Source organism: Heptranchias perlo, chromosome 5 (assembly GCF_035084215.1).
Source record: "Heptranchias perlo isolate sHepPer1 chromosome 5, sHepPer1.hap1, whole genome shotgun sequence".
Taxonomy (NCBI): Eukaryota; Metazoa; Chordata; class Chondrichthyes; order Hexanchiformes; family Hexanchidae; genus Heptranchias; species Heptranchias perlo.
The window spans coordinates 69,969,828-69,996,472 of record NC_090329.1 but is presented as its reverse complement, the minus strand read 5'-3'; the positions used below and the strand labels follow the sequence as shown (position 1 = coordinate 69,996,472).

General features: G+C 41.5%; 1 protein-coding gene across 2 annotated transcripts; it reads right to left on the bottom strand.

The window, feature by feature from the left end:
• Positions 1-1,380: 1,380 nt before the first annotated feature.
• On the bottom strand, positions 1,381-21,166 carry echdc1 (enoyl CoA hydratase domain containing 1). 2 transcript variants are annotated; one of them, XM_067984574.1, is made up of 7 exons: positions 21,007-21,166; positions 19,996-20,129; positions 18,401-18,635; positions 17,214-17,356; positions 16,318-16,370; positions 14,622-14,702; positions 1,381-2,252 (listed from the first exon to the last, which is right to left on the bottom strand). In XM_067984574.1, the coding sequence occupies exons 3-7, from the start codon at positions 18,621-18,623 to the stop codon at positions 1,847-1,849; spliced, it is 906 nt and encodes a 301-aa protein (XP_067840675.1). In that variant the 5' UTR covers positions 18,624-18,635; positions 19,996-20,129; positions 21,007-21,166; the 3' UTR covers positions 1,381-1,846. The 2 variants fall into 2 exon arrangements, with proteins under 2 accessions (XP_067840675.1, XP_067840674.1); XM_067984573.1 differs by lacking the exon at positions 19,996-20,129.
• Between the last annotated feature and the right edge of the window lie 5,479 nt (positions 21,167-26,645).

The window sequence follows — 26,645 nt, the reverse complement described above, 5'->3', positions numbered from 1 at the left end:
CTGGATGGAAGAATCATAACTGCTGCCAGGATAGCGGGCATTGATTTACATGACGCGCTGTGTGTGGTCGCACACGAGCTGCACATTGAGGGAGTGGAATCCCTCTTTCTATACAATATTGAAACTGTAGCCAAGTATAGGAAACTTCCAAAAACATGTACAATTGCACCAGCCGCCAGAAGAAATAATCCAGCAACCAAACTGTGAGTACTTCATGATCCCTTTAAATAACGCTGGTGAAGGGTCCTTCGTGCCGTTTAACGTTGTGTTCCGCTGTGTGCGGTTAAGACGGCATTGGCTGGAGTGTGAAGTTCCAAAATTTCACCGGTTGGTTCAAATCAGTGTTGCACACTGATTCGCGTTATCATCTCCCTAATCTACATGCTGCCGGCGCTCATTAGGGGGGGGCGCGCACGCAAACCCCTCTACCAAGATGGCGTCCTGGGCACTTCCCATTGGAAATGTGCATGCGCATCTCCAAATGATGGCCGCTACATAAGAGTCTTTTTTTAATGCTTTTTTTTAGAATTTGAAAATCAGTTTCCTCCATGTGGAACTTGATTTGTTTTAATACAGTAATTTCTATTATTCTCAGGATGTGGGCATTGCTGGCAAGGGCAGCATTTATTGTTCATCCCTAATTGCCCTTGAAGGTGATGGTGAGTCACCTTGAATCACTGCGGTCCGTGATGGTGTTTTGATACACCTATTACCCTTGACCTTCGTGGCATTGGAGGTTGTGGGTTCAGGAGGTGCTGCCTTGGAGAGTTGTTGCCGTTCATCCTATAGCCAGTACACACTGCAACCACTGTATACTGGTGGTGGAAGGCAAACAAAAAGTACCCCAAATTAGGAATTCTTTTACATCCACTATTATAGTTTTTTGTTTTAAAAAGTGGGAGCCATCAATTCATGGCTCCTTGACAGGTTTAACAGCCTCTCCACCCCTTCCTACAGTTTTTCTAAGGCAGCTAGTGGACAGATACAAACATGTGAAGAGGGCAAAAAAAAATCATGAGACCCATTAATGCTTACGCTATTGTTTTGCCTAAAAATAAATTACTAAAAGGGAAATATGGCAAACAATTATAAAATTTACTTTTTTGGGTTTGTTAATTTTATACATGTGTTAAGATTTGCTTTACTGTCAATCTACAAGCTGAAAATGTTAAAAATGGCCACCTAAGGGAGCCTGACACTCCCTGGACCAGCTACTGCACTAAGTGTAAAGCAGGATGTCAATCTAATATACAAGCAAAAAGTTCTTTGCACTTCACCTGCATAGTCAAGTCTTTTTCCAAAATGCATGTAATTGAATGCAGTGTAGATTGTGTATTGTTCTTTTTCATCTCCAAGTGCGTTATAATAACTAACAGCAAATGTCATGAATACTTGTTTATTATTGTGGAAATGAAGTTATACTGGACTAAGTTAACGCAATGAGACAGATTAATAATACATTATACAATAGGTGCTATGCTTATTATACACATTAATCCCTCAATCTTAAGAAATAGCTTATATTTAGACAGTGCCTTACACATCCTGAGGACACCCCAGAGCACTTTACAACCAATTAATATTTTTGAACTGCAGGGATGGTTTAAGGCATATAATTTGACTGTCATTTGTACCATAGAAGAAAACAGAAAATATGTTTGAAATTAAAATGCCATTCACTGTGGGGTAAATGTAACAATTTTAATTTCTATGTCATTCAATGCTTGATAATGCAAAAGTGCCACCAATCCACTGCAATCTAGTTCATCAAATTGAATTTCAAGCAATGGTAAAGGCTAAACTAGACCATCACTTATTAGGTTAACAACAGTTTCACTCATCTGCACTATTTATGTTTGATTCCTTGAGTCAAAGCTTTCAGATTAGCAGGTGAGCCCCACAAAGTACCAAATATGCTCTTTTCATTCTTTAAAGACTCTTCTTGTGACAGTTCTCTCCCTGAAACCACAACATTCTTAATGGCTCTGACAACTTGTGATGACCCCTTAACGTACTGATTCAGCCAATTCTGTGCCTCTTCAAGGCAACTATCCTGATCAGAGGATGCTAGAATTTCATCAACCAGACCAATCTTCAGCCCTGTTTCAGGATCCACATGCTGAGCACTGCTCAACAGTTTAAGAGCATTCCTATATCCAATCAATTTAATCAGCCTGGTAGCTCCACCCCATCCTGGTACCAATCCCATGAGTTTGTGAACAAAGCGAATCTCACTTCCTGAAGTCACAAGCCTGTTTAAAAAAATAAGCAAACATGAGTCAATATATGAGCTTATGGTATTGATATACACACAACTGATTTGTTACAAGAGAACAAAAACAAGAAAGGAGGGAAAAGACGTTAATTCAATATTAAAGTTCAGAACCAACTTTCTAGTAATGGGGGGGGAGAAATCTTTTCCAACAGGAAATAGCCTTAACCTTTACACTGACAGCAGGTTCAAGGAAAGTAGCAAGCTCCCTGGGCAAACCATTTTTTTTAAAGTTCTCAGCTCACACCACGATGCTGAAACAAACATTACAATAATAAAGCTATTCACTTAACAGTAACTTTATTCTGATAATATATTAGCCCTGTATGATCAAAATATACAACTTTCAATGTTCAGACATTTTCCTGCAGGCTTTTCAAATCCTTTTCCCCCTCAATTTTAATATTTTAAACTTGTTTTATGACACAAGATATCTGTTGTGACCCAAACATGTCAAATTAATGTTATTGATTTTTGGCTCCATGAAGAAGCACCATCGGAATCTGGGTAGGCAGCATGGACCTCCTGGCGTGGGCCTTTCCCAGTGAGTATCCAAGATGATCCTGAATACAGTATATGGCATCCTGGTCATTCTACAATATGCCAGTTACTGATGACACTTATATTTTTCCATTTTAGATGAGGTAGGCAAGTACAAATTTTCAAAACCTCGTGCTATTGCTGTACAGTGGAGCTGATTCTGATCCTGCATATATTGTGGTGCATTACTTCTGCAGAACCTAGGACTGCTCATGCTTATTTAAGATTTTGTTTTGGGAGGTTAGGGGCAGCAGGGGGGAATTTTTCTGATCAAGGCAGTCGTGTCAAAACTGCTGAATGGAAATTCCTCCTCACCCATTTTTTTTGTACTCAGCATTAAGCACCAAGTCAGGTATAGCATTAGTTAGATGTAGGGGAAGGCTGTCTTTAATCCAAAGAAGATTTTGAAACTGAGGTCCATGGAATGATTAGATGTCTTCCCATCTGGAAATGGTCATTGTGTCTTGACAATTTTTTAATTATATATTTTTCTGTATTGGTTTTACTAGCACATTATTTGTTACCGTATATGAATAATAAAAAAATCTGTAATGATAGGGTTTTCATTTGAGTAGCTGACACTGTCTTTCGGAGATTAAACCAAGAGGTCCCTAAGAGTCTATCCATAATTCCAGAGGGACCTTGGGATTGTGTCAATAACTACAGAGGGTACCCCATACAGAAAAGTTTGAAAACTACTGTTCTAATTTGCCTTACTTCAACACCAATCATGGCTGCAAGAGACAGGGAATTTGTATTAATCAATTTTTTGATTGAAACTTCCACACACAGGTCAACCCATTGCAAAGTTTCTCAATAACATTCACAGAAGGGTACAATACTTTAGATTTTCGAAACTTTTTTACTTTTAGAAACTCATCTGCAGCAGATTATAGGGAATTTTCTACACAGCATTTCTTAATCCAAACTATGTTTTTGGTGTCATTTTCCTATTCAATAAAGAAAATGACCTGCTGTACAGTATTTGGTGGCTATGAAAACATACATAAAACAGACATTGCTATTGAAAATTTTGTAATTTTTTCTCCTGAGAAACCAAAGTGAAATACTAAGGCTCACACATCAAGGGTGAAAAAGTCAAACAAAACAAGGTAAATCAGGAAGCAGTGACATCAAACCTGGGAACCAGAGTTTCAAAAGCCTAAAAGCTATAAGAGGAAGGGAAAACTGGAGAAAGTAAGGGTTCCATAGTTTTGAAATTCTTAGAGAATGAGTTAGATTGGGAAACTTTGGAATGAATCTCAATTTTAACACCACAATAATGAAAGGCGAGGTTAGAGCATGCAGAATGGCATATTTGCAGCTTAGATGGAATGAGACAAAACGTCAAAGAAAGGGACTTTGAGGGAGAGGAGACAGTAAGGGAGACAGGAGTACAAGGGAGAGGGTAGAGGATGAATGAGTCACTTATCAGGTAATAAAAATTTTCTTGTATCCGGTCGAGGAATGTGAGAAAGGCATTAGAAGAGCCATTCCCAATATTGGAGAAATATATAGAAGCCGTGGACAGATTTAGGCTTTATAGAATTAAAAACTGTTAAGGGGAAAATGAAGTGTTTGGCAAGAGACAGGAAACAAAACTTCTTCTAAGCATCTTTTAAGATGACACACGTGGGAATCAGTGGAGGTAAGGTAAAGCATGTCAGTAGATGAAGAAGGACTAAAGGTGGCAGCTGTTGTTCGGACTTGATAAATAGGAAGAAACTGCCAATAATGTTTTTTTAAAAAGCAGCAACAAGTGAAACAAGCATTTGCAATAAGACTCAGTGCAGTTATGAAAGTTAATTTTAGGACATTTCAAATTCTTCATTAAATTCACAGGCAGCAACATTATCTAAATAGGGTCATATAATAAAAACCCTCCTCGCAACAGCGAGAGAATAAGACTATATTTGACATATTTCACAAAGTTATTTGCAATAACTACTGAACTGTAAGGGTTGTAAAAAAAACAAATTACACAAATTTAGTATATTCCTACTCTGGTCAAAAACCCACACGTAGCTTGTGACTTCATATTTCCAGCTTTCTGAAAAGCCCTCAACTTAAATGAGGTCATCAGATTAAGCTGCAACATATTTGCAAGTTACAAATTGCTTTTGAACGCATTCCTGAAGGTGCCCGTAAAAGATATACATTCACATTTAAAATGCTGTTTACCTATATCTCAGCAATCGTTGGATAAAAATATAAACTTAATTAGTTTTTATAGAAGCAAGTCATCTGTAGTTAACTTAACCAGAATTAACTGAAAACACAGTGTGCTTGAAGCTAAATTGCTCTTTGTTCTTAGGCAGTAAGATGGAGACTGTACAAATATCTCAGCATTTAGTAAACTAATTAAAAAAAAATACACCTTTGAAGTATGATTGAATAGAAGTAACAATACATCCATGCTGGATGATCAACAGACTCAGCCTTTAATTATATCCTGAATTTAGAAAGACACTTCCTGTGCCAGCATCAATGCTGTTGGGCCATATAGCAAGATTAACAGTCATATCATTATTGTTTTGTTTACCAAGAAATAATCTTAAAATTAAATATATGCATGGGAATCAATTAAGTTCCGGTATCAAGATTCAATACTTACATCTGAACTAAGTATTTTCCAGCTGCAGCTACTTTAATGAAAAATCAATGTTGCTGTTCATTAACTTAATCACTGGTATAAACACGAGAAAACTCATCACTGCTAAATTTAACTTGCTACATATGATCAAGACTTCTATGCAATAAACTACTCACTGTTTTGCATGAACAATTTTTCATCCTACTGGCGAGCCTTTTACTGACCGTTGTTAAAACAGTTCAATTTACAAACCAAGGAAACTTTTCACCTGGTCGATTCTGTAGCATTTTCTCACATCTCCTCTCCATCAAAAAATACAAAACTATCTGTACAACCTACATAAACTAGAAAAAAAGGTGTTTAAAGTAACTAAATTACACAAATGCTTTAATTGAGATTTTTTGTTGTAATGCTGAATTTCCACCCAATTCTCCCCCATCTTCACCTCAATATCTTTAAAACTATAAAAAACCCCGGAAAATTTAATAACTGAACAGTGAAGCATCCAAAAGGTAGAGAAACTAGTTCTGTTCATTGGTTGAAATACTTCTGCGGATTCAACAAAAGCATTGTACTTTATTAAATTATCAAATGAAAATAAAGTAGCCTGTTAATGAGTCTGTAATCAGGCAGACAACCCTACAGTGGCACTATTCTTAGCCTGAGAGGATAGAGGGAATTCCACCCTCATTCAGCTTGTTGCCTGGAGCTTCTGCCAGCTTCCTGACAACTTGAAGCATGATAATTTCACTTTCATAGAGACAATTATTTTTACACTAAAAACCTGTTAACTGGTAAAAAGAACATGGGACAAAACCCTAACCTTCAAGACTTTCATCTAGTTCTAGTGCATTTAACTTGAACAATAACTAAAGTAATGCTGCCTATAGAGAAAGCAATCTATGATGAATGTCACATTGCAAACAAGATTTAAAATGAGCTGAAAGCAATTCGATCCACCAGTGCTACACAACAATGACATCAACAGAGCAGGTGGACATCCTGAATTTAACGGAAACCTCAAACAACCTATTACCATGTTATGTTTAAATTGGTGTTCACTTGTATATTACAGTAATGTTTGCAGAGAGAATTTTTAAAATACCGAGGGTGTTTCTAAAACACAAACTGCCGCATGTGGGTAAAATTTATGCCTTACCATCTTTATACCCATCCTGAGTGAGATTACCATTATTGGGCCAAGATTGCCCAAATCCATTTTACTTGGGGCTTTTAATAGCAATCAGAAAGAGATGGGTTGACAGTGACAAGTTTTTATTCATTTTGTCCAGGCTTAATCTGGCTACCTCTACACTGCCCAATCTCCAAAAATACATGGCACTTACTGTACATTTGTAACTGGATATTCATCTACACATGATTAATTAGGCATTAAACATAGGATGGTGCATTATTTTAAATAAACAAAATTAAACCCATCAATTGGTTCTAAAATATTCATGGTCTCCATGGAAGTAAAATATGAAGTTCACAAGATAAGCTTCCATTTCAGTGCAATATTTTTTTTATTCGTTCATGGGATGTGGGCGTCACTGGCGAGGCCAGCATTTATTGCCCATCCCTAATTGCCCTCGAAGGTGGTGGTGAGCCGCCTTCTTGAACCGCTGCAGTCCGTGTGGTGACGGTTCTCCCACAGTGCTGTTAGGAAGGGAGTTCCAGGACTTTGACCCAGCAACAATGAAGGAACGGCGATATATTTCCAAGTCGGGATGGTGTGTGACTTGGAGGGGAACGTGCAGGTGGTGTTGTTGCCATGTGCCTGCTGCTCTTGTCCTTTTAGGTGGTAGAGGTCGCGGGTTTGGGAGGTGCTGTCGAAGAAGCCTTGGCGAGTTGCTGCAGTGCATCTTTTGAATGTTACACACTGCAGCCAGTGTGCCGGTGGTGAAGGGAGTGAATGTTTAGAGTGGTGGATGGGGTGCCAATCAAGCGGGCTGCTTTATCTTGGATGGTGTCGAGCTTCTTGAGTGTTGTTGGAGCTGCACTCATCCGAGCAAGTGGAGAGTATTCCATCACACGCCTGACTTGTGCCTTGTAGATGGTGGAAAGGCTTTGGGGAGTCAGGAGGTGAGTCACTTGCCGCAGAATACCCAGCCTCTGACCTGCTCTCGTAGCCACAGTATTTATATGGCTGGTCCAGTTAAGTTTCTGGTCAATGGTGACCCCCAGGATGTTGATGGGGGATTCGGCGATGGTAATGCCGTTGAATGTCAAGGGGAGGTGGTTAGACTCTCTCTTGTTGGAGATGGTCATTGTCTGGCACTTATCTGGCGCGAATGTTACTTGCCACTTATGAACCCAAGCCTGGATGTTGTCCAGGTCTTGCTGCATGCGGGCTCGGACTGCTTCATTATTTGAGGGGTTGCGAATGGAACTGAACACTGTGCAGTCATCAGCGAACATCCCCATTTCTGACCTTATGATGGAGGGAAGGTCATTGATGAAGCAGCTGAAGATGGTTGGGCCTAGGACACTATATTGGGGCTTAAAGGGTTAAATTATAAGGACAGGTTGCATAAACTTGGCTTGTATTCCCTTAAGCATAGAAGGTTGAGGGACAATCTAAATGAGGTGTTTAAAATGATAAAAGGATTCAATAGAGTAGATATGGAGAAGCTATTTCCTCTGGTGGGGAATCCAGGGGGTATCATAGAATCATAGAAGTTACAACATGGAAACAGGCCCTTCGGACCAACATGTCCATGTTGCCCAGTTTATACCACTAAGCTAGTCCCAATTTCCTGCACTTGGCCCATATCCCTCTATACCCATCTTACCCATGTAACTGTCCAAATGCTTTTTAAAAGACAAAATTGTACCCGCCTCTACTACTGCCTCTGGCAGCTCGTTCCAGACACTCACCACCCTTTGAGTGAAAAAATTACCCCTCTGGACCCTTTTGTATCTCTCCCCTCTCACCTTAAATCTATGTCCCCTCGTTATAGACTCCCCTACCTTTGGGAAAAGATTTTGACTATCTACCTTATCTATGCCCCTCATTATTTTATAGACTTCTATAAGATCACCCCTAAACCTCCTACTCTCCAGGGAAAAAAGTCTCAGTCTGTCCAACCTCTCCCTATAAGTCAAACCATCAAGTCCCGGTAGCATCCTAGTAAATCTTTTCTGCACTCTTTCTAGTTTAATAATATCCTTTCTATAATAGGGTGACCAGAACTGTACACAGTATTCAAAGTGTGGCCTCACCAATGCCCTGTACAACTTCAACAAGACATCCCAACTCCTGCATTCAATGTTCTGACCAATGAAACCAAGCATGCCGAATGCCTTCTTCACCACCCTATCCACCTGTGACTCCACTTTCAAGGAGCTATGAACCTGTACTCCTAGATCTCTTTGTTCTATAACTCTCCCCAACGCCCTACCATTAACGGAGTAGGTCCTGGCCCGATTCGATCTACCAAAATGCATCACCTCACATTTATCTAAATTAAACTCCATCTGCCATTCATCGGCCCATTGGCCCAATTTATCAAGATCCCGTTGCAATCCTAGATAACCTTCTTCACTGTCCACAATGCCACCAATCTTGGTGTCATCTGCAAACTTACTAACCATGCCTCCTAAATTCTCATCCAAATCATTAATATAAATAACAAACAACAGCGGACCCAGCACCGATCCCTGAGGCACACCGCTGGACACAGGCATCCAGTTTGAAAAACAACCCTCTACAACCACCCTCTGTCTTCTGGCGTCAAGCCAATTTTGTATCCAATTGGCTACCTCACCTTGGATCCCATGAGATTTAACCTTATGTAACAACCTACCATGCGGTACCTTGTCAAAGGCTTTGCTGAAGTCCATGTGGACCACGTCTACTGCACAGCCCTCATCTATCTTCTTGGTTACCCCTTCAAAAAACTCAATCAAATTCGTGAGACATGATTTTCCACTCACAAAACCATGCTGACTGTTCCTAATCAGTCCCTGCCTCTCCAAATGCCTGTAGATCCTGTCCCTCAGAATACCCTCCAACAACTTACCCACTACAGATGTCAGGCTCACCGGTCTGTAGTTCCCAGGCTTTTCCCTGCCGCCCTTCTTAAACAAAGGCACAACATTTGCTACCCTCCAATCTTCAGGCACCTCACCTGTAGCGGTGGATGATTCAAATATCTCTGCTAGGGGACCCGCTATTTCCTCCCTAACCTCCCATAACGTCCTGGGATACATTTCATCAGGTCCCGGAGATTTATCTACCTTGATGCGCGTTAAGACTTCCAGCACCTCCCTCTCTGTAATATGTACACTCCTCAAGACATCACTATTTATTTCCCCAAGTTCCCTAACATCCATGCCTTTCTCAACCGTAAATACCGATGTGAAATATTCATTCAGGATCTCACCCATCTCTTGTGGTTCCACACAGAGATGACCTTGTTGATCCTTAAGAGGCCCTACTCTCTCCCTAGTTACTCTTTTGCCCTTTATGTATTTGTCGAAGCTCTTTGGATTCTCCTTTGCCTTATCTGCCAAAGCAATCTCATGTCCCCTTTTTGCCCTCCTGATTTCTCTCTTAACTCTACTCCGGCAATCTCTATACTCTTCAAGGGATCCACTTGATCCCAGCTGCCTATGCATGTCATATGCCTCCTTCTTTTTGACTAGGGCCTCAATCTCCCGAGTCATCCAAGGTTCCCTACTTCTACCAGCCTTGCCCTTCACTTTATAAGGAATGTGCTTACCCTGAACCCTGGTTAACACACTTTTGAAAGCCTCCCACTTACCAGACGTCCCTTTGCCTGCCAACAGACTCTCCCAATCAACTTCTGAAAGTTCCTGTCTAATACCATCAAAATTGGCCTTTCCCCAATTTAGAATTTTAACTTTTGGGCCAGACCTATCCTTCTCCATAGCTATCCTAAAACTAATGGAATTATGATCACTGGTCCCAAAGTGATCCCTCACTAACACTTCTGTCACCTGCCCTTCCTTATTTCCCAAGAGGAGGTCAAGTTTTGCCCCCTCTCTAGTCGGGCCATCCACATACTGAATGAGAAATTCCTCCTGAACACACTCAACAAATTTCTCACCTTCAAAGCCCCTAATGCTATGGCTGTCCCAGTCAATGTAGGGAAAGTTAAAGTCCCCTACTATTACCACCCTATTTTTCTTGCAGCTGTCTGTAATCTCCTTACATATTTGCTCCTCAATTTCCCGTTGACTATTTGGGGGTCTGTAGTACAATCCTATCAAAGTGATCTCTCCCTTCTTATTTTTCAGTTCTACCCATATAGACTCAGTGGGCGAACCCTCGGATATATCCCCTCTCACTACTGCCGTGATGTTCTCCCTAATCAAGAACGCAACTCCCCCTCCTCTCTTACCTCCTGCTCTATCTTTCCTATAGCATCTGTACCCTGGAACATTGAGCTGCCAGTCCTGCCCCTCCTTTAGCCATGTTTCAGTAATAGCTATAACATCCAAGTCCCATGTACCCATCCATGCCCTGAGTTCATCTGCCTTGCCCATCAGACTTCTTGCATTGAAATAAATGCAGTTTAATCTAGTCTTCCCTTGGTCTTTGCCCTGCTTTCTCAGACCATCTGTCCGGTCATGTTCTGTACACTCTCCCTTACTGCCTTTTGTTTCTGTCACCACTTTATTTCCAACTGACTTCCTGCATCGGTTCCCATCCCCCTGCCACATTAGTTTAAACCCTCCCCAACAGCACTAGCAAACACTCCCCCTAGGACATTGGTTCCAGTCCTGCCCAGATGCAGACCGTCCAATTTGTACTGGTCCCACCTCCCCCAGAACCGGTTCCAATGGCCCAGGAATTTGAATCCCTCCCTCTTGCACCATCTCTCAAGCCACGTATTCATCTTAGCTATCCTGTCATTCCTACTCTGACTAGCCCGTGGCACTGGTAGCAATCCTGAGATTACTACCTTTGAGGTCCTACTCTTTAGTTTAACTCCTAACTCCCTAAATTCAGCTTGTAGGACCTCATCCTGTTTTTTACCTATATCGTTGGTGCCTATATGCACCACGACAACTGGCTGTTCACCCTCCCCCTCCAGAATGTCCTGCAGCCGCTCCGAGACATCCTTGACCCTTGCACCAGGGAGGCAACATACCATCCTGGAGTCTCGGTTGCGTCCGCAGAAACGCCTGTCTATTCCCCTTACAATCGAGTCCCCTATCACTATAGCTCTGCCACTCTTTTTCCTGCCCTCCTGTGCAGCAGAGCCAGCCACGGTGCCATGAACCTGGCCACTGCCACCTTCCCCTGGTGAGCCATCTCCCCCAACAGCATCCAAAACGGTATACCTGTTTTGGAGGGAGATGACCGCAGGGGACCCCTGCACTGCCTTCCTACTCTTCCTCTGTCTGTTGGTCACCCATTCACTATCTCCCTCAGTAATTTTTATCTGCGGTGTGACCAACTCACTGAACGTGCTATCCACAACTTTCTCAGCATCGCGGATGCTCCAAAGTGAGTCCATCCGCAGCTCCAGAGCCGTCAAGCGGTCAAACAGTAGCTGCAGCTGGACACACTTCCCGCAGGTGAAGGAATCAGGAATACAGGATGGATCCCTGAATTCCCACATCCCACAAGAGGAACATGACACGGCTCTGGGATCTCCTGCCATGACTTAACCCTTAAGTTAGCTTAACAACAACTCTGGGTACCATCTTAAAATTAGAGCTAGGCCATTCAGGAGTGAAATCAGGATGCACTTTTTCACACAAAGGGTAATGGAAATCTGAAATTCTCTCCCCCAAAAGGCTGTGGATTCTGGGGCAATTGAAATATTCAAGACAGAGATCCACATATTTTCATTAGGTAAGGGTATCAAGGGATATGGATCAAAGGCAGATAAATGGAGTTGAGGTAAAGATTAGCCATGATCTCACTGAATTCCTCAAGTCCTTGAACGCGTTGTCGCCTCCAAAATCCATGCTCATCTTTCCAGAAACTTCATGTTTGAATCTCTCAATCTGGTTTCTGCCCCTGCCTCACACTGAAATAGCCCTAATCAAAGTCACAAATGAAATCCTCTGTTACTTTATCCCTCCTTGTCCTTCTCGACCATTCTGCACCCTTTGACATGGTCAACCAAACCATCCTACTCCAACGCCTCTCCTCCGTTATCCAGCTGAGTGGGACTACCCTCAATTGGTTCAATTCTTTCCAATTCAATCGTAGCCAAAGCATCTCCAACAATAACTTCTCCTACTGCCCCATTACTTCTGGAATCCCCCAAGGATCTATCCTTGACCCCTACCCCATTCCTCATCTACATGTTGCCCCTCAGATATCATCCAAAGACAGGGCATCAGGTTCCATATGTACGCTGATGGCACCCAGCTCTATCTCCATCACCTCTCTCGACCCCTCCAATGCTTGTGTTGTCAGCCTGCTTGACCGACATCCAGTCTTGGTTAAGCTGCAATCTCCCCCAGTTGAACATGGGGAAGACAAAGCCATCGTCTTCGGACCCTGCCACAAACTCCATACTCCCGCCACCCATTCTATCCCCCTCGCCAACCAATGCCTCAGGTTAAAGCAATCTCGTCGTCTTATTCGACCCAGAGCCGAGCTTCCAGCCCCATATCCTCTCCATAACAAAGACCATCTACTTCCACCTCCGTAACATCACCCGTCGCCACTGCTGCCTCAGTCCATCTGCTGCTGAAACCCTTGTTCATGCCTTAGTCACCTCCAGACTCAACTATTCCAATCCTCTCCTGGCCAGCTTGGCATCTTCCACCCTTCTTCAGCTCACCTAAAACTTTGCTGCCTGTATCCTATCCCGCACCAATGCCTGTTCACCAATCACCCTGTGCTCGCTGACTTACATTGGCTCCCAATCCGCCTCCAATTTAAAATTCACATCCTCGTGGTCAAGTGCCTCATGGCCTCGCCCCTCCCCATCTCTGTAACCTCCTCCAGTCCTACAACCCTCTGAGAACTCTGCTTTTCTCCATCTCTGGCCTCTTGTGCATCCCCCACCCTTCGCCTCACCACTGGTGGCTGTGCCTTCATCCATCTAAACCCCAAGCTCTGCAACGTCCCCCCCTCCGCCTCTCCTCCTCCTCCTCCTCCTCCAAGACCCTCATTAAAATCTACCTTTTTGACCAAGCTTTTGGTTACCCTTCCTAAATCTCCTTCTTTGGCTCAGTGTCAATTTTTGTCTGATTATGCTTCGGTGAACCGCCTCCAAGACATTTTTGACATTAAAGATGCTATATGAGTTGCTGTTGTTGTTTACCAGTAATAAGGTATGAACAGTTTTGCAGTTCTGAGGACACAGGAAACTGCTCAAGAATCACCCTTTTGCTTATTTGCATCTAAACCTCTCAACCACATCGCTGCATTTCAACTCCTACCCACATATCCATTAGTCCACATTTACATTGTATGAATGCAAGGATTATTGGTGCGACAGCAACTGCCAAGATGAAGAAATCACCCAATGATGGCAAACTTTATGCAAATATTTCAGCAGTTCAGTTAACTATACAACATATAGCAAAAAGATCTTAATACAAGATTTGTGCCAAATGCAAAAAAAAATAGCACCACACTTTAGGAAGATTTTCTTTGGTATTTGGGTTTCAAATGGTGAACCCAGTATCTTCTATAAGGTCCAAATACTTAAATAAAATCACTCTTTAAATGTGCAGTTTCTAGCACTTTTTCACTGTTTCATCTATACCATAAAAACAAGTCTCAAATTTTATATTTTTCACTTTTCTGACAATGATTGCTAATCTGAACTATAGATATTAGCAAATGTCAATGTCACACTGCTCACTGCTGGTTGAAATACAAAACTAGCAGGGATATTATAATTAAGAAATTTCATAAAACAGGTTTTGCTTGTAATTAAATAGGGTATTACTGTTTATCCTACACTCCAGTTCAAGAAAATGGAACCTAAAGGATTTTAGCAAGTAAAAAAAAAATCAATTTTGAAATTTCTTTTTACTGAATTTGAATTGATTAAATAAAAAAAATAAAAATAAATTAGCTCTAGAAACTAGACTAAAGTGTTCTTATATTTATAAGTTAAGGAATATTAGTGTAGCATTGTGATATCTAAATGAATATGTGCTCCATGTTGTTGGAATTCAAAAGATCAGTTTCTTTTTGCTTTCCCTTATCTATGGTATTATTTATTACCAAACTTTTAACAAGAGGTCAGACCAAACTTTGCTGCTTACCTGAAATCACAGGCTGTAGCAACTTCTGCTCCTCCTCCCAGTGCCTTTCCTTGGACTAGAGCTACACTGATCAGAGGTAGTCTGCACTAGGAATGTCAGAAAGGTTAATAGACTTCTGATACATTTAGCATCCAAAATCAATTCAGCACAGATCAGCATTATACAACCACTTTTCACAGTGCAATAATTTTGCTTTTAATTCTGCATTTTTAAGAGTATCGGATAGATTACTAATGAAATACAGTGCAACTCACAAAAGAACTTAAAAGTTAACTCCCAATTAAATTATAAACTTTTATTAAAAAAGGCAATTGCACAAACTAAAACCTTGCTGCAGTTTAAGATCATAGTCCGTGCCCCCTTATCCATAGTACAATAACTTATTAAAGTATATTCCAGGCTACAAACCTTCAGTGCCCTGAATTTTTTTTAAAACTCCTACTGCATCCTAACAGTCAGCAAGAATAGTGACTGTATTGCACAAAGACTGTTGGAGAGACAGACATTTAAGTTTGGTGGATAACCTGAAAGGGGAGCGGATTTGCAAACCAAAGAATTTGGCAGACGTTGAGTTTTTGACCGTAACCAGTGGCAGAAAATTAACACCCAAACCATTGGCATCAGGCTTTCAAAAACAAAAGACAAAGAAATTGTGTATTTTTTTAAATTAAAGACCTCCAAAAAGCTTGTGCAATAGCCTTTAATTGTCACTAGATGGCTTAAGTTGACTTGGTAGTATCTAGCCACAAAACATATTTAGTGTGAAACAGCAACATCTAGTGATACAATTTAGCTCTAACAACTTTATTTACACTATAGCTAATCAGAAGGAGGGCTACAAAGATTGGCACGTTCGTTTAAAAAGCTTCGAGAGCTCCGATGTATTTTATGGTATATATTTAAATAGATTATATCTGTGAAAAGGAAAACTCAAAATTCTAAATCAACCCCAAGAAGAACAGCTTAACTGTACTTACTTTATATCACATGAAAGTGGAGATAAGCAAGGGAGACTCAATCAGCTGCTCTGTTCAAATCTATGAGATTTTTAAACTATATACTTTCAAAGTCATCAAACTGAGATAACTGTGACTTTTTCCAATTTAGAAAGTGGCTCAAATGCCAGCTAACGGTCCAGAGTTACAATTGGAAAAATAAAGCCAATTTCAAATGGAAAAAATAATAAACTGACTGATGCATCGCAATCCCTAAAAATCAGACTTCACATTTGGTTCTATTCTATAATGAGACCTATAATTTTTGAAGAACATCAGATATTAATAATAAATAGAAAATGCTGAAAAGAACAGATAATTTATAGTTTCAGGAATACAGCCCTTAGTCAGAACTGATGAGTCCTGATGAAAGGTTGTATGCCTGAAACATTAAGTTACTTGTTCACTCTTAGAGATGCCTTTTATAATTAACCAATAAGGATGCACTGGGTTGCCCCAGTGACATCAACTAATAACAAAATAACTAAATGTGCCCCCTTTTTTTAAAGGGGCACAACTAGTAACAGAACTTAACAAAACTTATCAAACTAAATATTATACCTAGTGTCCACTATACACTCCAGTCCCTGCAGTGCCCCCCCCCAGTTGCAGAAGGCCTCAAGCATATCAGCAGACACTGATCTGCTGTGTATTTCCAGCATTTTCTCTTTTTGATTTACTTTTTAATCATATATTAGTACCTCAGAAGCCTTGTCATGGTGTTCTGCATAAACATGCACATCCTCAATCCATCCTAGAAGAAAAATGCAGAAGCTTTGATTTCTGAATGTTATTGGCCTGCCTTTGAACAGTAAGGTTTTTTCTTGTTTTGATATTTATTTAATTACTTGGCTAAAAATTCTATTGTACTCTGCTTATATAATTTCACTAAAAGTATCATTGAGTTAAAAGGACTAAATAAAGGTAGTATGCAGACATAATTCTTGTTCTATTCTAAATACAGGTTTGAACTATGTAAAATCCAATGTGATGCAAGTGGATTTGAATCTAAGAAATATTTTGGCCAAAATCCTTTCCAGTCTCCTACACGATCATACCAAGGTCTGATGGGACACTACAGAACAGGCCCAATAGTTGCTAAATAGAGAAAAAAAAATCACCCACTAGCCCATTAAAAACAAGCCTATTCAAGAAGCACTTCAGACACTGTTATCTGAACAGAATCCAGCTACCAGTAGTAACTGCACTAAATTTCATGCCCATTGACAATTTAATGTAAGTTTTTTTATATTTAGAACAAAATATATCCTGATCAGCATTATATTGCACTCTTATATTAGCATACTGCTAGCAGCATAATGGCCCTTGGCTCAGAGAGTAACTATGCTGCAGTTCTAAAGATTAAGATCATCCAGTTAAAACAGGTTAGGGGAGTGGGCAGATATATAGCAAATACATTTTGGAAAAAGAACAGAGATTGAATATATATCCTGAGGCACAACATTCTCAATAGAGTGGAGGATTTGAAAGATTTATAGATAGATAGGCAGCACATCTTTAACAATGGCTTCTCCTCCCAACCCCACGCAAGTTACCAGGAGTGAAATAATGAGTCTTTGAGCACTCGCTTACTTACCTCAGGGTTTGATATTGCTTTAACTGCTCTTAGATCAGAGCCAGAGCAGAATGTGTTGTCTGCGCCTCGCAGAATAAGACCTTTCCCATTAGTCCAATGCTCCAGCTCCTCCACCCTATCCCGAAAATCTAACATCATTGTTCCTTATAAAGAAAACAAAATAAAGTTTTTAAAAAAGGAAAAATACAATTGCGTCAAAAATGTTAACAATGAAGATTACTGGACAATGTTAGAGTAAGAACATAAGAAATAGGAGCAGGAGTAGGCCATACGGCCCCTTGACCCTGCTCCGCCATTCAATAAGATCATGGCTGATCTTCCACCTCAACTCCACTTTCCCGCCCAATCCCCATATCCCTTGATTCCCTTAGTGTCCAAAAATCTATCGATCTCTTATCGAGTAATTAATACATTCAAACTTTTCTGTCAATTCCACCATGTTAAACTGCTTATGTCCTTTCTGGATACAGTTTCCCTCGACTGCATTGTTCACTGTTATCAGTTAGCAAAAACTGTACAGCTAAATGCCCTTCTGTTATTTAAGCTACCAACTCTAGCAGCTATTAAGCCTCTAACTGGTTTGACTTTTCATGCAGGTTAACAATTTTACCTAGTCCAATATTTGCTCAACTGATAGGATGACATAAAAGGGTGGAGTAAAACCTCTTGTATAAAAGATTAAATAGACACAACTATGCCATGTTTAATACTAAAATATACATTACTTTGAACTTTTGACAATACTCTCGTGGCAGTGACATCTCAACACCTTCTCGATTATGCAAGTTTTCCCCAAAATTTAAGCCTTTTTTTAATGAATGAAACAAGAGGAAAAGAAAAGGTAATTATGGAATCATGGAGAGAATTCTAAATGTTTAGATCAGAGGTGATCTGGGCTTGTATGTGCATCAGTGGAGAGTCCAAAATTAACATGGAAGCCTATATATGCCCAACCACCTCTTAGCATTTACATCATTGAACTACTAGACTGTGGCTTTCATGTTCTATTTAAGGCTATTCAGTGGGTCATTCAATACAGCATACACTTTATATAATAAACAAAATACTTAACTCCCAAGAACTGTTTTTTTTATCCCCCTGAAAAATAAGCAACAAGAAATGTGAGAGGGGGGAACTGGACAGCTTCTTTAGCCGGTGTTCTTCATCAAGAGATGACCATATCATACCTGAAAATGCATTCATTCGCTCAGGGTGGTTTATAACCAGAGTAGCAATCCCATTTTGATCTTTCTGCAAATCAATGGATCCGCCTGGGAGCTGCTGAAGTTTTCCCTTTATATCATCTTCATTCATTCTGTAAACAGACGAGTATACTGACATACTTCGCTGTTGCAGTATTTGACTTCTTAGGCCACAAAGCAGACATTTATGGATGCAGAACATAGCCATTTCCACTCAACACTGAAAATAAGTTTAAAAAAAAGTAAGTCAACTTTTAAATAAAAATCATCCTCTTTTTGCAAGTTGTTTTTCCTCCTCTTTCCTGCTCTCTGTACTACAACTTCTTGTTTCAACAAACCACCTATTTAACCTAGATTAGTCCTCTTGTACAAATCAGTTTTACTATCCAACATTGGTTCTGCATGAGTACTGTTGTAGCTGCTTTTAACCATCCTAGTTATACTAAATATTCAAGAACAATGGGCATTTAAAGAAAGTTTTTGCAACTTAACTCTCAAAATGGTTCACAATGCTTTTCAAACTGAACACATATAAAATTTAAGTTGAAGGGTGTCAATATCTGTTAACACTTTGGGACTACTGTGTCATGGTATTAGAAAAACAATGTAGCTCCAACATGCTGCACTGCAGACTGGATATAACCCAGCTTCACACCCATCATTGCCTACACAGTGGATTCATGCCACTCCTGCCATCATGGGGAATAAAAAATAAAAACTGTTGGGCAGCCCATTTCTCCAAAGAGGTATATGCAACCTCAGAGGCACCTGCTACTGACTCTAGCGATCACTGAACAGACTGTAGGCCTGATTCTGTCAAAAGTGGGATCAGTGGAAAACTTCTATAATTTCGTAATTTGGAGAAGGAAACAAGTGGACCCGCTTGAAAGAGTCTGGAAAATTTTGTGCATAAAGACATCAACCAGGGATCAAAGGTGTTGCAACATACTGGACAAAGGCATACAACTTCATAAGTCACAGTACAGTGCCATCAAGCTTTGCAATGAAAGCACACTTCTTTCCCTCTGGTTTCTCTTTTAAGCAAGGCTAGTTTTTGTGTTACATATACAGAAGAGGTATTTCAAGAGTGAATACATCTTGTACTGTGTTTTAATCTGTACTGAGCTGTTTAGGGAGAACAGACATTGCAATTTTCCTGGATGTCCCAAAGAGGGAATTATTGTTCAAAAGGGAATTATTATTCAGAACTTTCAGTTCTGGTGAAAGGTCTTCGACCTGAACCATTAACTCTGTTTCTTTCTCCACAGATGCTATTAGGGAATTATTATTCTTGGCTGCTATTGAGAGCCCACGTTGAAAAAGTGCATGGGCCAGAATTTGCTGTCAAATTAACGGTGAGGCTAATGGCGCTCGCCATTATTTATGCCCAAATGGAACAGCAACTTCAGGCAAGGGACAGAAGCGTGGTTAAATGCGAAAATCTAATAGTTGTTGTCCAAGATGCGCCACTCCGCCATTAGCTTCACAAAATTGGCATCTCACTATCTGACTCACCCATTGAAATGCATTGAATGGCATGAAGTTGCTGTATTTGCACAGTAGATATGAACTAAACTCACCACTTTGCGCTGTTTATTTCTCAATCCTTCAATCTAATTGGTTAAGGAGATACCCTGTTGCTTGTCCTGTTCACTCAGGTCCCAGATGCCCCGTTTCCCTCGCTGTGCCGTTAATCAGCTCTCACTTTCAGCAACTTGCAAAAAAAATGTAAAAACCTGAACATACAAAGGCAAGTCTAACTAATGTCAGGCGCCATTAGATGCCCTGCTACAGCAAAATCTGGCCTCATATGTTGGACTTAGCTGCAATTCCCTCTACCCAATATAAAAAAAGACTAAAACATAGTACAAACATAACGTTTTGTAGGAAATAAATACAAAAGCTTTTGGTGCAATTTGACAATTTTCTATTTGCATTTAAACAAGTGCAGGTCCAAAATCTGTTTCTTCTAGGATGAATTTATACTACAACTTTAGCACTAAAGCAATGCTAGTTCAACTTGACCAGACTCCAGGGGCATGCACTAGGAAAATGTCCCAAAGAGTCAGATTCACACCAGTTCAGTGTAAGAACATATACTGTTGTGTCAAACCAAATGTAAAAAGCTCCCAGAGGTCCTTTGATATATTTAACTGGTTTATCAATGCTTAGAGATTGGAGACACTGCCATCTGCATTCCATGAATATTCAAAATGTAACTGCTGGGAGAGGTGCTCTATACTTGCATGGTTGCAGAACTCTTAATGTTGGCGTGAGGAATTGGTGTTCCAGCCAAACAATGTAAACAGACTGATGAGATTGGTAGCTGCAGGATGAATGCAACATTAAATCCAAATAGGTCATGAACCTGTAGTCAATGTGGGGAAATTTCTGCGCCCATAAAATAAAAACAATCCTTAAAAATGCTGTGCGAACCATTACCGTTCATTTTCATGTGTTCACCAGATACAAAAAGATTTAAAGTAACACATCAGCGACCCGCTTTACCACAGGCATTGGAATCCGGTGGTTAACTGTACTGGCACAGTATATGTACAGTTTGTTCAAATTTAACTAAGTATAAACATCACCTTCTTCCTGTCGAACTGCCAGACTTTGCACAAGCCCAACAAGATTTTACTGCAATGCAACCTCTATCACTTAATAGTAAAATCGCGTTTTGTTTTGCTTTTCTTCCTAATTTTAATATTTATACTTCTACGCCAGCTCCGAGGTCTGCACTCGACTGTAACCCGCCAGCAGCACGCGGGCTAATCGAACGTTCCGCGCTGTAAGGTTCCGTGCTATGAAAGCACGGGGACAATGGATCATTGTGACGCCACAATAGCAGCTGTGTTCTCATTCCCTCTTTGCCATTGAAGGGTTATTATTACTACAGAGCTCTCAGTTCATTCATTGAAAGTGAGACCTTGGGCAGCTTCTGGACACTGTAGGAAATCTGATTTTAACAAATATTTAAATATTGAGAAACAGCACCTCATCTTTCGCTTAGGCAGTTTACAGTCTTCCGGCCTCAGCAATGAGTTCAACAAGTTTAGGTCATAACCACTGCTCCCATTTTCTCGGGCAGGAGGTGCTGGTAATGGTTCTGCTGTTGCCATTTACATCTCCCCTGGACCCATTTTTTCTTTACTTGTCCCATCACCACCCCCTTTGCCTTGCACCATCATCCCTTTTGTCATTTAATCACTCCTGCCCTCCACCTTATCACAGTCCTTCCCTTTGTTCCCCCCACCCCCTTTCCCCCGGCTCTGTACTTGCTTTTAAACTGTTAAATCTCTTAACATCTTCCAATTCTGAGGAAAGGTCAGCGAAGTTAACTCTCTTTCTCTCTCCAAAGATGCTGCCTGACCTGCTGAGTGTTTCCAGAATTTTCCATTTTTATTTCAGATTTCCAGCAACTGCAGTATTTTGCTTTTGACTTTAAAAATTACTGTTAAACAGCTTATATAACAATCATGCTATTCGTCTCTGATTTTTAGATGTAGTGAGTCCTGTTCAAAACGTGACCTGTAGCATTAATAATTACCTTATTGCCAATGGCTGTGAAGATACCCACAGCCCTAAACATTTATGCCCCCAACTCCTTTTCAAGTTATCTCAGGGGACACATGCCCACATCCACAGCGCATAGAAACATTTTCAAGGAAAAATCCACCCTGTTGCGTGAAAATACTTTGTGATGAGTGTATATGAATTGACCAACACAGGCATAGCACAGACTATTGTGCTAGAGATGTAAAATTCTAGTTAGTATTACAGGTCATTAAAGATACATGAGCATTACATTGGGATAGAAATTATCCCAATAATACTCTGCTGCTGTCTATGCAGTTTTGTATTTATTTATGGACTTTGTTTTCAAAGACACGAAAATAATTTTTGAAAAAGTATTGCTTTTTTTTTGCAGGCTTACATCTGCAGTTCCCATGGATGATACAACCTAAACACTGAACTGCTGTTGGCTGCTAGTGTTCTCTGAAGTTCTTGGAACCTAATTGACTATAGTTTCTATTTTCACATGTCTGTAATATTTTATTTTCACTGGTTTGGGGAAACTGTGAAACTGAAAATAATATCAAAGTAACAGAATAAGCTCAGTTATATAAAAGTGTCAGAGCGCGTGTGTGTGTGTGTTAAGGTGCCCTCAACTTTAAACTCAAGTGCAATTTAGACTTCTCAAGAAGTATCAACAACTCAGAGGATTCAGGGAAGATGAAAGACAGGCACAAGTTCTGAAGCCTGATTCATTTCAGCAGTATACCCACACAACAATGTGGCATTCACACCCATAAAAGCCGAGTGTAGGTGTTCAAGGATTAATTCATACTGTGCCACAAATTGCTTTTCACAGCTTATTAAAGAACTACAGCAATCCTTGCCTAAGATGTTCCTGCAGCCTACTCCATCCTACATGGGTCAAATTTCCACTGCTAAAGCCAATTAAGGTTGGTGTTAGAAGGGACGCTGGGAAAACAGTGATTGCTGGCAACTTTGGTACTTTTCCTTACCCTGTGAAAACAGAAATTATTAATACTAATGTTCTGCCATTAGTTTATCATCCACTGTTCACTATACCAATTAAGGGCTTTGTAGGTGCCACTAATGCTAACTGGTGCCTTTTCCCATTGGGTGCAATATTAAGAACTATGATGCCTATTCCTCCAAAGCTGAGTTGGAGTTATAGGGTAAATTCAGCGAGGCCAGCCGGAGATATGACTATAACTCTATAGCCCCAACCCACTCTCCTGTCTAATAAAACCTTTCTCTGAGAGCTCAGATTTACTGCTGTGCAGTGTGAATACTGAAATTTCTGCAGTTCTTCATTGTGTCTGCCCCCTCACCAAAGTCCCTTTCTTCTCCAAAGTCCTTGAATGTGTTGTCACCTCCCATATCCGTGCCCATCTTTCCCGCAACTTCACGTTTGAACCTCTCCAAAAAAGGTTGCCGCCCCCGCCACAGCACTGAAGTGGCCCTAGTCAAAGCCACAAATTACATCCTCTCACTATGATCACGATGAACTATACATTCTCATCCTTCTCGACCACGCTGCAGCCTTTGACATGGTTGACCGCAGCATTCTCCTCCTCTGTTGTTCAGCTGAGTGACACTGCCCTCGCCTGGTCCCACTCTTACCTATTCAGTCATAGCCAGAGAATTTCCCGCAATAGCTTCTCTTCTTGCCCTCGCACAGTTACCGCTGGAGTCCTCCAATGATCTATCCTTGGCTCCCTCCTATTTCTTATCTATAGGATGCTCCTCAGTAACATCTACAAGGCACAAGTCAGCAATGTGAAGGAATACTCTCCACTTGCCTGGATGAATGCAGCTCTAACAACACTCAAGAAGCTCGACACCATTCAGGACAAAGCAGCCCGCTTGATTGGCACCCCATCCACCACCCTAAACATTCATTCCCTTCACCACCGGCGCACAGTGGCTGCAGTGTGTACCATCCACAGGATGCATTACAGCAACTCGCCAAGACTTCTTCGACAGCACCCCCCAACCCAGCGACCTCTACCACCTAGAAGGACAAGAGCAGCAGGCACATGGGAACAACACCACCTGCACGTTCCCCTCCAAGTCACACACCATCCCGACTTGGAAATATATTGCTGTTCCTTCATCGTCGCTGGGTCTGCAGCGGTTCAAGAAGGCGGCTCACCACCACCTTCTCAAGGGCAATTGGGGATGGGCAATAAATGCTGGCCTCGCCAGCGATGTCCACATCCCATGAAAGAATAAAAAAAACATCAACCGAAAACACAAGGTCAGGTTCCACATGTACAATGACGACACCCAGCTCTATCTCACCACCACCTCCACTGACCTCTCCACTGCCTCTGTGTTGTCAGACTGCTTGTACGACATCCAGCCCTGGATGAACCTAAATTTCCTCCAATTAAACATTGGGAAGACTGAAGCCACTGTCTTCAGCCCCCACGACAAACTCCGTTCCCAAGCCACCGATTCTATCCCCTTCCTGGTCATTGTCTCAGTTTGAACCAGACTGTTCTCAACCTCTGCGTCCTATTTGACCCTGAGCTGAGCTTCCAACCCATATCATCAACATCAGAAAGACCACCTACTTCCACCTCCAAAATATCACCTGTGTCCGCCCCTGCCTCAGTTTATTTCATGCTGAAACCCTCATTCATGCTTTTATTATCTCCAGACTCGACTATTCCAATCATTTGGCCTTGGTCCAAACATGCACAAAAGAGCTGAATTCCAGAGGTGAGGTGACAGCGACTGCCCTTGACATCAAGGCAGCATTTGACCGAGTGTGTCACCAAGGAGCCCTCGTAAAATTGAAGTCAATGGGAATCGGGGGAAAACTCTCCAGTGGCTGGAGTTATGCCTAACACAAAGGAAGACGGTAGTGGTTGTTGGAGGCCAATCATCTCAGCCCAGGACATTGCTGTAGGAGTTCCTCAGGGCAGTGTCGTAGGCCCAACCATCTTCAGCTGCTTCATCAATGACCTTCCCTCCATCATAAGGTCAGAAATGGGGATGTTCGCTGATGATTGCACAGTGTTCAGTTCCATTCTCAACCCCTCAGATAATGAAACAGTCCGTGCCCGCATGCAGCAAGACCTGGACAACATCCAGGCTTGGGCTCATAAGTGGCAAGTAACATTCGTGCCAGACAAATGCCAGGCAATGACCATCTCCAACAAGAGAGAGCCTAACCACCTCCCCTTGACATTCAACAGCATTACCATCGCTGAATCCTCCACCATCAACATCCTGGGGGTCACCATTGACCCGAAACTTAACTGGACCAGCCATATAAATACTGTGGCTGCAAGAGCAGGTCAGAGGCTGGGTATTCTGTGGCGAGTGACTCAACTCCTGACTCCCCAAAGCCTTTCTACCATCTACAAGGCACAAGTCAGGAGTGTGATGGAATACTCTCCACTTGCCTGGATGAGTGCAGCTCCAACAACACACAAGAAGCTCTACACCATTCAGGACAAAGCAGCCCGCTTGATTGGCATCCCATCCACCACCCTAAACATTGACTCCCTTCACCACCGGTGCACCATGGCTGCAGTGTGTACCATCCACAGGTTGCACTGCAGCAACTTGCCAAGGCTTCTTCGACAGCACCTCCCCAATCTGCAAACTCTACCACCTAGAAGGACAAGAGCAGCAGGTACATGGGAACAACACCACCTGCACGTTCCCCTCCAAGTCACACACCATCCGAACTTGGAAATATATCGCCGTTCCTTCATCGTCGCTGGGTCAAAATTCAGGAACTCCCTACCTAACAGCACTGTGGGAGAACCTTCACCACACGGACTGCAGCGGTTCAAGAAGGCAGCTCACTACCACCTTCTCAAGGATAATTAAGGATGGGCAATAAATGCTGGCCTTGCCAGCGACACCCACATCCCATGAACAAATAAAAAAAATCTCCTGGCTAGTCTCCCATCTTCCTTAGAATCATAGAATTATAGAATCTTATAGCACAGAAGGAGGCCATTCGACCTGTTGTGCAAGTTCTGGCTCTTTGAAAGCGCTGTCCAATTTAATCCCACACCCCAGCTTTTTTCCCAAAACCCTGCAACTTGAGCTAATCCAAAACTCTGCTGTCCTTATCCTAACCCGCAGTAAGTCCAGCTCACCTATCAGCCCAGTGCTCACTGATCTACATTGGCTAGTTTTGGTCCACTAACGCCTCAATTTTAAAATTCTCATCCTCATGTTCAAATCCCTCCATGGCGTCGCCCCTCCCTATCTCTGTAACCTCCTCCAACCCTACAACCCTCCGAGAACTCTGCGTTCTTCCAACTCTGGCCTCCTGTACATCCCCTACTTCCTTCACCCCACCATTGGAGGCCTTGCCTTCAGCCGCCTAGGCCCTAAGCTCTAGAGTTCCCTCCCTAAACATCTCCAACTTTCTCTCCTCCGTTAAGACGCTCTTTAAAACCTACCTCTTTGACCAAACTTTTAGTCACCTGATCTAATGTCTCTTTCTTTGGCTCGGTATCAAGTTTCTGTCTGATTACGCTCCTGAGAAGCGCCTTGGGGCGTTTTACTATATTAAAGCTGTATATAAATGCAAGTTGTTGTTATCTCTTTGGATTATGTCAAATTGCTGAGATATTACAAATTCAGTCATGCCAAATGTTGTCAATGATGGTATTTCTTTATTTAAAGCTCATTTACTTCTGCTGGGAATAGGCTCAATAATTGT

What these genes read in the sequence shown, in the direction of transcription:
- echdc1 (XM_067984574.1), bottom strand. Translation starts at nt 18,623, where the DNA reads ATGGCTATGTTCTGCATCCATAAATGTCTGCTTTGTGGCCTAAGAAGT. An exon ending in GCGAATGAATGCATTTTCAG is followed by an intron (nt 17,357 to 18,400) that starts GTATGATATGGT and finishes TTTCTTTATAAG; the next exon opens with GAACAATGATGTTAGATTTT. An exon ending in ACCATGACAAGGCTTCTGAG is followed by an intron (nt 14,703 to 16,317) that starts GTACTAATATAT and finishes TTCCTAGTGCAG; the next exon opens with ACTACCTCTGATCAGTGTAG.